Here is a 17,814-nt window from a genome sequence, read left to right as displayed (position 1 = left end):
AAAAAAATAATTTCAGAGAAAATTATAAAAAAATGATGCGGAGAAACACTGTAGCAATCAATAATGTTTTAAAGAAAAAAATTACAAAACTAAATTCTCAATCGGCTCAATATTAAAAAAAATCGACAAATATAATTTTAAAAAATAAAGAAATAAAATAGAAAAACTACGTGGAAAAACATCGCAACAATCCACAGTATTTTAAAGAAAAAATATTACAAAGAAAAAATTTTAACCAGATTAATATTTAAAAAAGTAAAATCAACAAAAATAAATTTAAAAAAAAAATAAATGAAAAAAAAGAAAAAATTGTAAAGTTGAAAAAAAAAGTAATTTTGAAAAAAACGAAAAAAAAAGAAAAAGTTAGAAAAAAAGAAAAAAAAAAGAAAGAATCACTATAAATTATTATTGTAATCACAATAATTTAGATGTGAAAAAATAATGATTCCCTCCATACTATTTCAAGTATTATATAATAATTATAGTTGACCGGGTCAATTACCGGAACAGATTTAAAAACAAGGCTTTAAAGCGTTAAGATAATCAAAGACATCAGTGGAAGTTACTTTGATGGCCGATTCAAGCTGCCTATATATATATATATATATATATATATTAATGTGCTAGAATTTAACAGTACCTGCCATCTCTCTTGTGACTCTCAAGTAAAATTAACTGAAATGACAAGCTTATTCAGAGGCTCGCCATACAGAAGGAGACTTGATGATTTGGGAGCAAAAAAGGCAATGAGTGACGGCGATGTAGATGGTGATGACGACGGTCCTTTTGATATCCCCAGTACCAAAAATGCCTCTATCGATCGCCTTCGCAGATGGAGGGTACGCAAATCTCTCTTTTTGTCCCTCTAGATTGCTAGCATAGAGAGTATTAATCCAGTCCACCATTGCTGGATACACATGAATGCTTCCTGATCTCTTTCATTTAAATAATTTAAGGTTCAATTTGTCATCTCGTATGTACCATCTTCTTATATGCCATAAAATCTCGTAAGTATATTCACCCGCGCAAGTCGTTTTTTGAGAACATAAATTAATCACAACCGATTTGCTTTGCTGCTGAGTATTCTAAATTCATTTGATTTAAATTTTAATGACCAAAAATAAAGTACTGTATCCTCTAACTCTGAGGTCAACTGATCCCAGAGCTTAGTCTTTGCTCTATTAATAACCAATGAAAACAAGTTGGGATGGTAGCTTTAAATGATGAGATTATTTAAACTTGGTTGGTGCATGTATAGTATTTTATTATAAGATTAGTATAAAATAAAGTTTCATTGTTAGTATATTATTGCCCTGCATATATAGGTAAGGAAATGAAGCTTACTGTCTTTCATGGATTTGGATTAAACGATAATGCAGTTGGAAGACAATAATAACATAGAAAACATAATAATTTTAATAAGCAAAAAAATTGCAGATGTGAATTATATATATTCATAATTTTATTTTTTAAATTTTAAATATATGATAGCTGCTTCTTTTAAGAGATTTACAATACTTTTAAATTAATAGGCTATAAAAACTTACCTCTACTAAGAAATAATCTAAAGTTCTGAAAATATTAAGAAAATTAAAAAAGAATTCAAAAGAAAAATAATAAAGTCAAAAAATCCTAGGAAAATAACAAATTGGCCCAAACAACAACTTTTTAATCTAATTCTAGAAGATCCAATGACCCGATAAGTGATGTAATAACATTTAAAAGAAAAATTACTTGTAAAATTACCTGTAAAAAATTGAGTCTAATCTAATAATTAAATTTTCTATTATATCAATTTTAAGATATTAACTTAATTTATTCTTTTGAATCTAAACCTGTTTTACTGGTCTATAAAAACATATGTTAGGCTATCTATATGTTTGGGTTAGATCCCTTTTTGGTAAAGTCAAATTCTCTTCAAAACCTTCAATTTCTACACGCCCAAATGTATCAAACAACTAACATAAATATTTAGTATTTAGATGTGTATGCTAGCTGTGGAAAAAACCAAGGCAGCAGCTGCAATATAATTGTTTTCTGTGAGTTGCGACTGTTAGAAAGAAGTGTGGAAATTTTGGTTTTGAGAGCAGCAACTGCATCATGTGCAGGCTGTGAGGAAAAGAATTAGTGATATTTTCTTGTAAGAGTTTTCTATATGTTTTAGAACTTGACATGATATAATTAATTATGATTGAAATTGAGAATCTCAAAATAGATCGATATAAACATTGCTAGAGTTTTATATAATGTTCTTCTTCCAGCCTGCCGACCCTTACATGTGAAGTGAAATTAAGGAGGTATAACTTATTCTCAATGGCACAAAACTATAACATGCCTGAAATAAAGATTGATTTTAAGAACAATCATAGCTGCATTGACACAAAACATTCCAAGGGCGTAAACAGCCATCACAATGCCCTTGAATTGGAGGACCTTGCTGAGCACATTTTGCAGCACAACAATTATCAGAGCACTCAGCTGAAAAGGTGCAACTGTAATAATATATTTTGTTTTTTGATTATTTTAAAAAACAACCAAAACAAAATATATAATAATTAAAAAATTGATGATCAAATTTAATATTAAATAAATAAATAACAAGAAATTTTTGAAATTTTTGTAACTTTTATATTCCACCCAAAATAAAAATAAAAATGGTTTCTTAGAAATCAAGTTAAATTTTTTTGACTAAAAAGTGTTTTTTTATTAATTAATTTTTTTAATAGTAAATAAATATGAAAAAGTTTGAAAAATAATTTCATAAAAATACTTTTAATGAAATAAACTAGAGAACTAGAGTTGATTGCTGTTAGTGTGATTGAGATGAAGTTGAAATGTAAGAGGTTGATTGATTGAAGGATTAGGTTTAAATATTGGGAAGCAAATTGAAATTAACCCAAGATTAAATCTCACTGTTTTTGTTTTTTTCATTGCTATCTTTCCATTTCCATTGATTCCTACACATCATGAACAGTTGCAGTGATATAATTCATAAACTGCAATAAAATTTTTTATGAAAGCAATATATATGTGAAACTATGCTATCAAATCGGCAAGTTAAATTACTGTCAAAATTTTATTAAATCTCTCCCCTTTTTTTCTATTTTTTTTTCATGTAGCATTCAATTAAAACAACCAAATTACTGTCGAATTCAAGTGTCGAATATGGATTACAAGCTGATTTAAGCTCTAACATCATTTAAAAAAAAAACCCATCTACTTATTAATGGTTTTTTGGCTAATGAGAAATTTACAACATGGGTTTTGTAGCAAGCTGCGCTTGTGCTTAATAGTTCTCGTCGATATCGATACACGTTGGACTTGAAGAAGGAAGACGAGAAGAGGATAATATTAAGGAAGATAAGGGCACATGCACAAGTAATATGGGTACATAATCGGTTTACATCTTTCAACTTGATTTTCAATTTTTTCAGTACTAATTTGATTTGATTTATGTGAGCCAATTTTTTTTCTTTAGGCTGCACATCTTTCGAAAGAAGATGAAGCGAGTGCACAAGGTACCCTTTCTTTATATTTTTTTGCTTCTTGCAGAATGCTGAGTAATTTGGAATAACAGCTATGATTTGATATACTTTTTAGCTGTCCATATTTTTTTTTATATGCGTTGTGTTTAGCATGTCAATAGAAGAAGGTTACTCTATGGCAGGCGAGCATGCAGCAATTTTAAAGTTTACTTGCGGCCATCATATAATAGATTTTGTGATATTCTTTTGGCTTATTAGTTGAATGCTAATTATTATATATGTGATTAATCTGTTTACTCTGATGTGATGGGTGCTGCACAGGTGTTTAATTGCGTAGTATGGTTTGAAATATGATAAGTGTGTTTGATATTATTGTGTAGTTTTCGTGGTTATGATTTTAAAAAATATATTTAAGGACTAAAAATTATAGTGATAATTAACTAAATACTTCTATTTTAAATATGTGCTGGGACAAAATGTAAAAATTGCTCCTACTGTTGTGTGAACTGTAGGGAATCTGGGAGTGCATTTCTGCTCCCAAGACTTTTATTGTTCCCCTGTTCATTCGAAGCTTTTTGCGGAGAGAATTTTTGTCTCTTCATTGAGTATATAGTAATTCTTAGGAATTCAAATTTTTAGATGGTAATATTTTTTCTATTGTGTTTAGAGTTTGTCACATCATGGATGGCCTAATCTCAACCCAAGTTCAACATTAACTGACTGAAACTTGTTTTCAGGAACCACAGTATCATACCTATCCCCCATTGGTGATTTTGGAATTAGCCAGAAGCAACTTTCTGAAATCACGAGGGATCACAATCATAATGCCTTGGTGGAAATCGGTGGGGTAAGTCTACCTCAAGTATTTCTCTTTGATTTATATATCATTTTACTATTGGTATCTTACTTTTCATGTTTTTATCATATCAGGTAAAAGGGGTTGCAGATGCATTAAAAACAAATTTAGAGAAGGGAATTCATGGAGACCATGCTGATTTACAGGAACGGAAGAATGCATTTGGATCAAATACATATCCTCCGAAAAAGGGGAAGAGTTTTTGGGTAACTTACTTTGTCCTAGAGAGTGTTTTTGTGGTTAATTTTTTTTAAAGTGCTTTTTAAATTATTTTTTGGCAGAAAAAATATTAAATTAATATATTTTAGTGGTTTTTTTATGGTTTTATGTGTTGTTATGGAAAATTAAAAAAAAAACATAAAAATTCATTTTGATATATTTTTAATTGAAAATACACCTGCAATACATTACTAAACACGTATTTATACTCGATTTCTTGTTCTTGATTTTTTTTTTCTTCCTATAAGAAAAAGGAGAATACTGTGATCCATATTTTTTGTGCTATAACTCCAGATTTTTCTTGGGGAAGCTTGTCAAGATCTTACTTTGATCATGTTGATGATAGCTGCGGTGGTTTCTATTGGGCTGGGCATGAAGACAGATGTGAGTTTGGACAGTAAATGTAGCAAAATTATTTGACTGCATGATCCCGTAGAAATTGTTTCAATCTTTTTAAAGGACCAATAAATTGGTTTCTGTAACTAATTTTGGAAACTCGAATCCTCATCCTTTGTTCATAGAAATAGAATAAACTTTTGGTCTTGTGCGCAGGTTATATTTTTATTTATTGCATGGCACCCATCCTGTTTGCTGTTTGTAAAAGAAACGTTTTCTCAAAAAAATATCATGCATGAGCGAGGTGCGCAGAGGTATAAACAAATGCCCTGACATTTAAATATGTAAGCACTCAAAAGAAAACGGAGTAGATGAATGCTGTCAGGTTCATATATATAAATACATGGATCACTCTGTCTCATATTAATGTTTTCTCGTCCTGCTTCTGATCTATGAATTGTTCTTTACACCCCACCGTGTAGGGTATTAAGAAAGGATGGTATGATGGAGCCAGCATTGCTTTTGCAGTTATTGTTGGCGTTGTTGTGACAGGTATAGATCAACAGCAAAAATCCAATAAAGTTTCCTAGCTAGACTACAACTTTTTTAAATTTCCCCCTGAAAATTCTGATTGGCATGCAATTTAAGACCTCTCTGCCTGTCTCAGTTATGGGAGCTAACAACCTATGGTGGTTATTGAAAAAAATAAAAATAAAAATTCAGACTTTAGGGTGATATTGTAAAATTTTGGAGAGTAATCTAAAACCTTCAACATGTAATCTCTATCATTGCATAGCAAGAAGTTAAAAATTGCTTAGCTACTAACCATAACTTGAGTGAATCATAAACTAGTGTTTGTGGTCATGTAAGATATTTTGACAATCATGAGGTTATATTCATTTTGTTGAGAGTACAAACTTTCTTACAAGGACAACTTGGCTTGATGGTGGTGATATACATCTTGGATTACTTTGTATCTCTTTGCTGTGGTTACAGCTAGTGACGTGTGTTGCATTCTTCTAATTTATTTTTCCAAGCATCCACAACAATCAGTAGTATGCCATTCCTCTACTGGATGTATTACACTGACACACCCCCTCCCTTTTCTTCAGCCATAAATGATTACAGACAATATCTTCAATTCAGAATTTTAATCGAGGAGAAGAGAAATATTCATTTAGAGGTGCGCCGCTAAATAGTTTTCAACTATAGACACTTTTTCTCTACTGTCTTTTAATTTTAAAGGCATGTGCGTAGGTTATCAGAGATGGTAGAAGACCTAAAGTGTCAATATTCGATGTTGTTGTTGGTGATGTTGTACCCCTTAAAATCGGTGATCAGGTAATTGGATTTTCCCTTTCATTTTGTTTCCGTTTTCTCACATGAAACTTACGGACATCCATAACATATCTCCAGATACCTGCTGATGGAATTTTGATACCTGGCTGCTCCCTTGATATTGATGAATCTAGCATGACCGGAGAAAGCAAGATTGTAAGCCTTGACCTATTTGTCTGCATGCCGATGTTACCAGTATATTCTTTGTGTTCAAGCAACTGCTTTCGCAGGTTCATAAAAATTCTAGGGAGCCATTTTTAATGTCTGGATGCAAAGTTGTGGATGGTAGCGGCACTATGCTTGTAAGATACCAGTGTTCTTATTTTGCTTCTATCTCTGCACCAAGAATAATCTTTTATCGGTTTCCTTGAAAGACACATCCCATTATTTCATCGAAAGCAACTAAGAAAATAATTGTTAGGTTCTCAACATTGTCTCTGGTCTGTAATTAAGAGAGTAGAAGAGGGAGAAGAAGAACTTGTAGTATATGCCGCGATTTATATCTTTATTTTGTGCCTCCGATACATTCCTTTCTAGTAATGAAAATAAAAGGAATAGATCGCAAGATGTATGTAGAGTGTAGGTGAGGTTTTTGAAGAAAAAATTGATCCAAGAATGGATTCAGAGAAGAGATTAGAGGAATAAGAATGTTTATTTAGTTTTCCCCGTTTTCTTTTACCTTTTCCATGTATATTGATTTCATGATCAAGTTATCGGTACCTTGTTTCTAAGAGGTCACAATTTTTAGTGCTCCTAAGTTATCAAGGGCCATGCTTTCACTTGTTGAGGTCCAGCGCAGCTTTTCTTCCATGCAGTAGAGATCTTCAAAACCTAGTTCTTAAGTGAAACATATTTAAATACATCAAGGCCGCACTTAATGTTAAATATTGATGGCTCATTGGTCTGTTACTTCTTTGCTAGCTAACATGTCATTTTCCTCCCAGGTATTAAGTGTTGGGGTTAATACTGAATGGGGGTTGCTCATGGCTAGTACTTCAGAAGACATTGGTGAAGAAACACCCTTGCAGGTTTGTTTCCTCAGGATTTGGTTTTAATTCCATTTTCTGTCATTAGCTTTATTTTTATATGTAATGAATGCTTATAGGTGTACTTAAATGGGGTCGCAACTTTCATTGGTTTCGTGGGACTTGCATTAGCTGCTGCTGTCTTAGTTGTCCTTTCAGTTAGGTAACTATTGCAATGTCTGTGTTTCTGCTACTCTCTTTCCTTCTCATTTGTGTGCTGTCCTTGTGAATGATCTCAACAGATTCTTTACTGGGCATACTAAAAATCTAGACGGAAGAGTTCAGTTTAGAGAGGGCAATACTAGTGCTGCTGATGCAATAAATGGAGCCACTAAAATTCTTGCTGTTTCAGTATGTTCTCTTTTGATCGTACATTCTATCTAGACCTTATCTGTATGCCTGTTGTCAGCTAACTTGGAACTGCTGTAGGTAGCCACCGCTGTAGTTGCAGTGCCTGAGGGGCTTCCTTTAGCTGTTACCCTAATGTGAGTTTCTCTTCTCAGAAAATTACTCAATATCTTTTGGCCAATTACCAGTCTGTCTTTCTTTTCAGCAGGTATCCATATTAATCGATCTCTTTCATTACCTGGTGTCTAGTGACTGTGCACTGGATATGAGGTTTCCTAGAAAATGTTTTTGGCTTTTGTTGCTGATAAATCCTCAACTATCCTTTTACCTGGACGATGATGCCATTTCTAACTTCTCAGTTGTTATTTCATCACTGAAGTTTTATTCTTTTTTGTTTTTTTATGACAGTCATGTTGGCAGAGAATGCCTAGGTTTCCTAGAAAATGTTTTTGGTTTTTGTTGCTTATAAATCCTCAACTATCGATCCTTTTACCTGGACGGTGATGCCATTTCTAACTTCTCAGTTGTTATTTCGTTACTGAAGTTTTATTCATATTTGTTTTTTTTATGACAGTCTTTCCTTCTTAGTGAAAAAAATGTTGGCAGAGAAAGCCTTGGTATGTATTATTTATTCTTGATGATATTATTTATCTTGACACTCCATTCAGCTTAATAGAAGTTGAATTGCAGGTGCGCAGGCTTTCTGCCTGTGAAACTATGGGGTCCATGACAACTATTTGCACTGATAAGACTGGAACTTTGACCTTGAATTCGGTAAAATGTTATGCACCATGATGATAAATTTCAGACTGAATCTGCTCCTGACCATATCAATTAAGTTGCTGCTAGTGTTTTGACTACATCGATTACGTTGATGTTAGTATTTTTCTAAGCAAATGTGAGGTTGGTGTCAACTTAGTGTAAGCTGAAAGAAACCAGCTTGAATAAAGGTTTTGCTCTAGCTTTTCAATAAGTTAGGACAGGGAATGAAAATGACTAGGCCCTTGTTTTTCCTCTCATCCATTACATCACAAAAAATTCCTTTTATTCGCAGATGACTGTTATGGAAGTATATGTTGGTGGACAAAAAATTGATCCGTCAGACAGCAAGTCGCAGTTGTCTCCTATGTTGTCTTCTTTAGTCATCGAAGGCATTGCACAGAACACAACCGCCAGTGTTTTTATTCCTGAGGCAAGTTTTCAAGGGATTGTTTTTTTTTTTCCTTTTCTTCCTACAGAAAAATATGGAATTGAGCAGCAATCCCATAATAAAGAATGATGATGTGACAATCCTGCTTGGCAGGGTGGAGGAGATCTAGTTATTTCCGGATCACCAACAGAAAAGGCCATTGTTGAGTGGGGATTCAAGGTTCCTTTTGTAACCTCATCTTGTTTTTCATAAGGTGAATTGTTAATTATTATGGCTTTTCCTTGTTTGCAGCTGGGGATGAATTTTGATGCCGTCCGATCCGAATCTTCTGTTATTAATGTATTCCTATTCAACTCTGAGAAGAAAAAAGGCGGTGTGGCACTGCAACTGGTAATGTGATGACTTTGTTATAAAGCAACCATAGTAAAACGCAAATTACAAAGTTCGTTATGAAACTTTGTGGGGATATTGGTTGCTGGTTGGTGTTTCTCTTTCCCTGTCTATGAGCTACATGCACGTAGTAATTTCTATTCTTAAGAATGCGTGTCAAAAGTCTCAAAGGCCAATTACCATTATTAATTAAAACTTCCATGGCTGTGTCGAAGTGGATCATATATTTATAGTGAACTTGACATGGTCGATATTGTGTTGATTGATGCATAGGAGTTCGAAAGGCGTATCTTAGTGTATGATCAATATTTTAGCTTGTATATGGCAAATATTAATTGAATAATGGCCTTTGGGGTTCATTCATTATGCTATTCTGGTAAAACAGGGAATTTTGCTAGCTGGTATGAAGTAATTTTCCCTCTCTTGGCAATGTGATTTAGCATTAATCAGAATGCTTCTGCACAAGTTCTGCTGGAGGAATAAAACTAGAGCAGTAGGATGTATTCTTTGTGCAATTCAGAAACTCCAGATCACTTAGTTCATTATTACTCCACTCTGTGTGTGTTCTCACTAACCCAAGAAATTTTTTTAAAACTGATTAACAGAAAGGTTATGAATTTGTTTAACTTGACTTGATAGCAAACAGGAATGTACATTCCATTTCTGTAGAATTCTTTATCCTTCTCGAGAATTATGTGGACTTCAATGATTAAACTTTCAAAAGAACATGACGAGTTTTGTTCGAAATCCCTAAAAAGAATTGCTACATCTTCATTTGTGGTGATTGGTGTTTGAATCTAAATTGTCTCATTTTACAGTCTGATTCTCAAGTGCATATACATTGGAAGGGGGCTGCTGAAATCATCTTAGCTTCATGTGTGGGTTACTGTGATGTAAATGGTAACCTAGTACAGATGGACAAAGACAAGGTTTGTTAAATGTTTTCTTCCTCAGATGAACAGGTTACACCCCATGTTTTCATTTTTTATCTGAGATCGCTCTCATTAGGCATTTGTCTCGATTGCAGGAGTTATTTTTTAAGAAAGTTAATGATATGGAAGCCAATAGTTTGCGTTGTATTGCACTTGCTTATAAAACATATGACAAGGACAAACTTCCGGTTGATGAACGGGAGCTAGCTCAATGGCCATTGCCTGAAGATGATCTTGTTTTGCTTGCTCTTATTGGCTTAAAGGTACATCATTCCTGGGAAATCCTGTAAAGCATTGTCAAGACTATCTTGTTTTCTTATTCATGTGTTATAAAACCCTCCTTGATAATTCTGACTTTTGACTACTTTTTGTTAACGCCTTCAGTTTTTCATGTTTCGTATCATTCTTTAATTTTGTTTGATTTCGGTATTGGGATATTTTTGCCTGCTAACTTGTATAGGTGATGTGTGCAGAATCCATGTCAACCAGGTGTCGGAGATGCAGTTCGCACATGCCAAAATGCTGGTATCAAGGTATTCTTATTTTGTCAAACTTCATACATTAGAAACCTGAATCCGTGCTTGATAATTATCAAATCATTTTTTTCCTGTAGCTTTGAAATTCCTTTTCTCTTAATTTTGTGTTTACATAGATTATTATGTATTCTGAATACTATTCTCTAGAAAAATTGAACTCACGTCTCTAGGTATGGATGGATGTTTTGCAAAAGCAGGTCTTAGGTAAATATGGCCAACCACAATCAAATTTCCATTTGAGTGCCAGGTTACCTATTTTAGATCCAAAGTTAGCAGTTGGTCCTGCTTTTCTTCATGAATTGCATTTTGAGAACATGAGAAGCCAGCTTTCTCAACAACATGAAAGCTCTCTTGACCATAATTGATAGACTCGACCAAGGGATTTACACAGAAAAGGACTTGGGCTATTGGATTAACCTGCATGTCACCAGGTCAACCATTTTTATTAAAATAGTGTTATTTCATTTTATTTTTCTAAAATAAGAAAATTGGACTGGATTTAGCTAGATCGGCTAGGTCAACTAGGTTTTATCATATTAATAGATGTCCGGTTCAAATAGAAACCAAACTCAAGTTATGTTTCAACGGCTCAACCTGTCAGGTTGGGTTGAGTTTAACAACCATGTTCTTGACCTACAAATTAAAATCAGTGATGTTCTTTATATGTTTTATTGTTACATAGATGCTGCATTTTCTCCTTGCTTTTTTTTTTCTTAACTTATCTTGACTTGTTCCCACTAAATGCCATGTTTCACTCACACATATTTTGTTTAATTAAAGTATTCATTGAGAACATATCTCAAACAAAGTAGACATATAAATATGCAGACCTGCGAAAGTTGCAATGAGATGAAAATCTAGTTTTTTTTTTTCATTTTTTATGATGCAATATGATGTCATTCAACCAGTGCATGCCTCTGCTGAACCTAGAGACCTGTACCCTTTTTTCCATCACACCATATGCTAATATTAATTTTGTAAAAAATAGGTTTGCATGATCACTGGCGACAACCTTCAAACTGCTAAAGCAATTGCATTGGAATGTGGGATCCTGAGTTCATCTGAAGATGCTACGGAACCTCTCCTCATCGAAGGAAGAGTGTTTCGCAGTTACTCAGATAGTGAAAGAGAACGAGCAGCTGCCAAAATTTTGGTATAGTTTTGTATATTTTTGTGTTTTTCTTTAAGTTGTATAATATGACCTTCACTGGAAATTTTTGGTTGAAATATTACAAATCCGCCATTCAATGTTAGGTGATGGGAAGGTCTTCTGCGAATGACAAATGTCTGCTTGTGCAAGCACTGAGAAAGACGGGACATGTTGTTGCTGTAGCTGGAGATGGAACCAATGATGCTCCTTCATTACTTGAGGTTTGACTGTCTTATCTAACTCTGTTCTACGCATTCCTAATTCGTGTCAAGGTTTATTTCGAGGAATTTCATTGGAACTCAAGAATTCCATGGGTAAAATGTTACTTGTTTTTCATAATGTGGTCAATGATGTTTTTTAAAAGTATTTTTTAATTAAAAATTTATTAAAATAATATTTTTTCAGATTTTTTTCACTATTAATAGAACACAATAAAACCATAAAAAAACATAAAAAAATATCAATTTAATATTTTTTTAAATAAAAAATAATTTCAAAAGCAAGTCAAACCTCAAAAACAAACACTCATGACACTGCCCGATGCACTTCATCTAACCAGTTTCATATCCTTAAAATGCATATATTTTTTTCATGATCTGGAGTTACTTTAGTTTGGGAAGTGAAGCTCACTAATTGTTCTTGGGAGTCATGCTGCATTCAGAAATTATTTAGTTGATGATGTCAAGCGCTTGTAGACTTGGTTGTTCTTTAACAAAACACACCCAATTTTGACCCATTGAATTGGTTGGGTTCAAAATTTGGTTTCAGCCAAATAAGGCATTGAACCTAGTTTTGCTGCATTTCTAAATCACCTACTTCAATAGTATCACACGAGATTCTTGTATTGTTTTGATATTGTTTAATTGCCTCCATTTCTTCCTCATGACTTACAGGCAGATATTGGTCTTTCGATGGGTAGTCAAGGTACACAAGTTACCAAAGAGGCCTCAGATATTGTTCTCTTGGATGACAACTTCTCTTCAATCCCAAAGGTTGGCTCTATTCATCAATGGTAGTTTGACTCATTGAAGTACTTTGTCCCAATCCTAATCTTCTAATTACCATCTTGACTTGGCACATTAAATCTAATCTCACCCTTGGTTTTGGTAATCTACTTCTACCATCATTTATAGCAACAGCATAGAGTCTGTTAGAGTTGCACCCTTTAGGATCTTATTTTGTGACAAAGTTTACCTCTGTGTAACATGATATGATATTCATTTTTATTTGTGGAACTTTTATAGTTTTAAAATGTCTGCTAAATGCAGGTTGTCCTATGGGGAAGATCGATATATGTGAATATTCAAAAATTTAAGCAGTTTCAGCTTACAATTATTGTTGCATCTGTCATTATAAACGCAGTGGGTGCAGCTTCTGATGGTGTCCAGTTAAACACGGTGCAGGTATATTCCCAAGTCTCTTCTCTTACACACCACAAAGATAACTGCTGTCATCCATTACATTCATGTTAATGGCTCTCTTTAATATCTTAATACAGCTTCTCTGGGTTAATCTTGTCATGGATACTCTTGGAGCATGGGCATTAGTTACTGAGCCACCCACAGATAACCTGATGCGTATGCCCCCAGTAGGTCGCAGGTAAGCGATGTTGTGACAGTCAATCCCTTGGTGGTAGTCTTTTTAACATATCGAATAACTTGAGAATTAAACTTGAGCAGTTTCCATACTAATGGATCAATCAAACATGTTCTTATCCGGGAAGAATTAAAATTGAAACCTGATGCAGTAACCACATTTAAGAAAGTCATGAGTCCTGGTTTTTGAGCAACTAGAGCATGATTTTGGTCTTCCTCTCAAGAAGATTGGGATTCAGTTAAAAACATTTTTATCCTGAGATTAGGCATGATTATTGTGGTTAGTCCAGATAGTGTACCTCAGTGTTCCATTTAGATTTGGAGAGATATTTAGCTCTATTTTATTTGGTTTACAAGACCCGACTGAAGGCTCTCATGCATTGCAAGTCTAACCTGCTTACATTAGCTGAAATTACAGGCATTCGCACGCTCTAAGTTGCTAACTGTTATATTATTAGATAACTTATGTCGGTATTATAGCATCTTCCAGAAAACTTTTGGGTCCTCTGTGGGACGAAAATGCATTGTTATAAAATCTAGCTCGGTCAGGCAGGTTGACCTAAAAAACCCGGGATCCAAAGCTTGACTTGGACCAGGTTGCTAGTTGTTGTTCTCTACTATCAAACTATTTCAATTACAGAGATTTGCTCTTACCTTTTTGACAGTTCATCCCTGATAGAATATCCCCCCCCCCCTTTTTTTCATTTTGTTCTATTATTTTTCCTCTGGAGAACCTATAGCAATTAGCAGCAGATATCTTGTGGATGAATGTTAATTTAATTGTGGAGATGTGATCTTACTTTTTTGACAGTTTATCCCTGATAAAACATTCCCTTAATTTTCCTGCTGCGTTTGTTTTTCCCCAGAGAACCTCTAATAACAAACATCTTGTGGAGGAACGTGCTGTTTCAGGTAAATGTTCTTTGTCAATGGTTTTATTCTGTGTCTTGTCACTGTAAAAAAATTGATGGGTCTATTTCCACAGTCAATGCAATATGCAGCACTAACAGAAAAAAGAAAAATAATTTATGGAGAAGTTCCCTTATCTTCTCCAGTCCTCTATTCACTGCCCTCTGGTTTCAACCCATAAATTCTTCATCTAAAACCCCATTTGAATTCATTATCACCAAAAATTGAATTTATTAAAATTTAACTTGTGGTTTTGCATAAGAAAAATTAGTTCAGTTATAAACTTGCATATAAATAGTTGCTTTCTTTACTGCCTGAGCAGCCCCCAAAAACACTAGTGTCCAATATCCAATTTAGAGAATAGGGCCTTGAGAGGAAAGAGGATTTGAGAAAGAAAGAAAGGGTTTCTTGTTGCAATCAAGGGAACTATTAGGTGTCTCGCTTGTCACATCAGAACATTGATTCAATAGCACTCGTTATTGTTCCAAGGCCTCATTATGGTAATTAGATGAAGAGGAACAAGAAGTTGATGCCTGTACTAAGGCAGGTTCATGCTGCGGTTTTCAAGTGTTCCTAAGCCCTGTGTTTTTCTAGCCAAGACTTGACAGTAGCTCGAGTCATGTGGTTTATGATCACAACCAAACGAAAAGATGAAGATGGATGATGAATAATATGATGACAGGTATTGGTCACCTGCTGTGGACAAGTTCAAATGGGATTTGTTTGCCCATTGAGCCATGGAAATAGATTTTGATAGCATAGAACTAGACTCGCCCAAATTTTCACTGCCAATAAATCTTCGTTTTTAGGGTCATCAATTGCAGAGCATATAATAACAGTTACCGTCACTTGTGATTTGTAAAATTTCAGGTAGCATATCAAGTGACTGTGTTGCTTGTTCTTAATTTTCGAGGAAAGAGTTTACTAGGTTTGGAACATGAAATCCCTCAGCATGCAAACAAAGTGAAGAATACCTTGATATTCAATGCATTCGTGCTCTGTCAAGTAAGTTTAACTCCTCTAATACTGTTCTCATCTCATTTTGGTCGGTATGAACGGTCATCAACCGTTCATGCATGACAAAGCATGATAATTACCTAATTTGTTTGAACTGCAGATCTTCAATGAGGTCAATTCTCGGAAGCCTGATGAACTAAATATTTTCAAAGGAATTTTAAAGAGCCATCTGTTCATTGGTATAAATGCAGTGACACTCCTACTTCAGGTGGGATTTTCTTTCCTTCTTCACTTTGAAATATTTGAACTCTCCTCAAACATTTTTTTCTTTTGTTCCTGCTGTTTCATAGGTCATCATCATCGAGTTCGGTGGGAAGTTTACTTCCACAGTCAAGCTTAACTGGAAAATGTGGCTGATTTCAGTAGCTATCGCATTTATGAGGTCAGTGAACTGCAGTCATTAAATGATAAGTTTAGTTCATGGCACTCAAATCAAAACATTAGAATTATCCAGTTCAGTTTGACCTAAAATCCATGCCAGTTTTGGGTAATTTAGCCTAAATGATATCCATGAGCATCATTCATAATTATAGCAAACATTAATTTGTTAGCGATTATTCTTCATTTCTCCAAAAGTTCTATAGTTATTGGTGACAAACTTGGATGTGTTCTTATAATATCAACTAGCATACCTAAATGGTTGTTTCTTTTCCCTCTTTCCAACCAGCTGGCCTCTTGCCTTCATCGGGAAATTCATACCTGTCCCTAAATCTCCCCTGCATAAGTTCTTTACAAGGAGGTTCCATCGAGGTCGACGTGTTCATGGTACGAATCTTATGTTATTTGTCCATGTCTCTTCTAACTGTGGCATCATTTTTTATTTGCTTTGATTTACAATTTTTTTATGTAATTTTTGCTTGACGTTTATCAGGTTAATCAATGAAGGTCATGAGGATTTGCAGCGCTAACGTATGCCATCTAATACAAGATTTGTTGGATTTCTGTCAGCATTTTTTCTCCATTTTGGTTTATAGGATGACACATTACAAGGTTACGGGCATACTCTTCCTGAAGGAAAATTTCAAGCAGCAACACTTTTCTCACGCAGCTTTATAACCAGGATGAAGTGGAGAGAAATTAATCATAAGAACTAAAAATTTTAATTTAGGAAATTAATGTTTGTTTGAAGTGTAAGAAATTAAAACTTTGCTGAAGTATTTACTTTCATTTTTCAATTATGGTACAAAACCACATGAACTTGAAACAAAATCACAATTATTTTCTTAAATGAGAAATATAATTGTTGAATAAAATTACTTAGATCATATTAGAGTTTAGAAATGTGTATCTCTTTTCTAATTGCAAGTTTAAATTTTTCTTTTAGTGGGCTTCCTGGATCCTTCGTTGTTCTTGATTTGAATCAAGGTCTCTATTTGAAGATGTGTAAAGGTTCTATATATATGCGCACATATGTGGAGAGAGAAGGAGGTGGAGGACAGAGTGGTGATGGGTTTGAGCAGATCTGAGTGTCGTAGTTGCAATGTTTTCGTAGTCCTAGTTGTCACACGAGACCTGAAATCTGATATAGAAAATAATTTGGATTTCTGGGAAAAATGTCAGTCCGTGAATAATCATCAATCCAGTTGAATATTTTTTACCTGAGTTTGGTCGAATCACGAGTTATTGCTTGTTTACCGATGTATGATTATTATGATAGTTTTTTAAATAATTTTTTATGTTAAAATATATATAAATAATATTTTTTTATTTTTTAAAAATTATTTTTAATATCAACATATTAAAATGATTTGAAAACACTAAAAACATATTAATTTAAAATAAATAAAAAAATAAAATTTTTAAAAAATATTTTTAAAACATAAAAATAAATAAATTTAGTTGCTAGGTTAGCTGAGTTATTGTATTTTTTTTTAGTTTAAATTGAAATTCAAAATTGGTTGTTTTATTCCATCGACAATGATGAAATAGTTCAACCCTTGCTGTTTTATCTTTCTTTTTATTTATTTTTTAAATTAGAAGATAAAGGTATTTTCAAATAATCTTCAGAATACACTATTTAAAAGCATATCTTTAAATTAGCTAAACTTTTTATCTTAAAAATGCACTTTAGCAATTAAAAGTTAGATTAAATTATCATAAAATTACCTAAATTATTTCCTGAGATTTTATTTGAAAGAAAAACTCATGCAGAAGTTAAATTTCTTAAATAAAAAAATGTTTTAATGACAGCAATAAATAGATAGCTCTGTTTTTTATTAGATTCTTAATGCAATTGTGAATATATTTTCATTAGAGAAGAAAGGATATTCTTAATAGCAACTCTTGAAGTTAATACAATGGTTATTTCTCTATTTTTTTCATAATAAAAAATGCTGGATTATTATCGGCACTAAGTAATTATTTAATTCATGAATTATGAGCTTAGAGAAAAATTATTAGTGTTATACTAAAAGAAAATTATTTGTATTCTTTTCTTTCTTCTTATTATTATAAGAGAGATCAATTGATAGCATATGAACGTTTTCTTCTTCCCTGGTGCTCCTTGATATATTTGCTTGGGCTGAAGT

At 33.3% G+C, this 17,814-nt stretch overlaps 1 protein-coding gene across 2 annotated transcripts; it reads left to right on the top strand.

The window, feature by feature from the left end:
* Nucleotides 1-603: 603 nt before the first annotated feature.
* Nucleotides 604-16,883, top strand: LOC133674151 (calcium-transporting ATPase 8, plasma membrane-type-like). Of its 2 annotated transcripts, none has more exons than XM_062095156.1 (34): nt 604-839; nt 3,271-3,387; nt 3,479-3,518; nt 4,223-4,332; nt 4,416-4,547; nt 4,855-4,944; nt 5,379-5,448; nt 6,009-6,079; nt 6,154-6,237; nt 6,313-6,390; nt 6,465-6,536; nt 7,179-7,262; nt 7,340-7,422; nt 7,502-7,610; nt 7,689-7,744; nt 8,182-8,224; nt 8,298-8,381; nt 8,662-8,799; nt 8,911-8,976; nt 9,049-9,147; nt 9,966-10,076; nt 10,175-10,342; nt 10,553-10,612; nt 11,604-11,768; nt 11,870-11,986; nt 12,659-12,757; nt 13,034-13,168; nt 13,264-13,364; nt 14,227-14,272; nt 15,188-15,274; nt 15,387-15,494; nt 15,577-15,668; nt 15,954-16,051; nt 16,158-16,883. In XM_062095156.1, the coding sequence occupies exons 1-34, from the start codon at nt 681-683 to the stop codon at nt 16,160-16,162; spliced, it is 3,177 nt and encodes a 1,058-aa protein (XP_061951140.1). In that variant the 5' UTR covers nt 604-680; the 3' UTR covers nt 16,163-16,883. The 2 variants fall into 2 exon arrangements, with proteins under 2 accessions (XP_061951140.1, XP_061951139.1); XM_062095155.1 differs by having other exon boundaries at nt 605-839; nt 15,140-15,274.
* The last annotated feature ends 931 nt before the right edge of the window (nt 16,884-17,814 follow it).

Source organism: Populus nigra, chromosome 15 (assembly GCF_951802175.1).
Source record: "Populus nigra chromosome 15, ddPopNigr1.1, whole genome shotgun sequence".
Taxonomy (NCBI): domain Eukaryota; kingdom Viridiplantae; phylum Streptophyta; class Magnoliopsida; order Malpighiales; family Salicaceae; genus Populus; species Populus nigra.
Note: the sequence above shows the minus strand (reverse complement) of the source record. Positions and strands in the feature narration are given on the sequence as shown.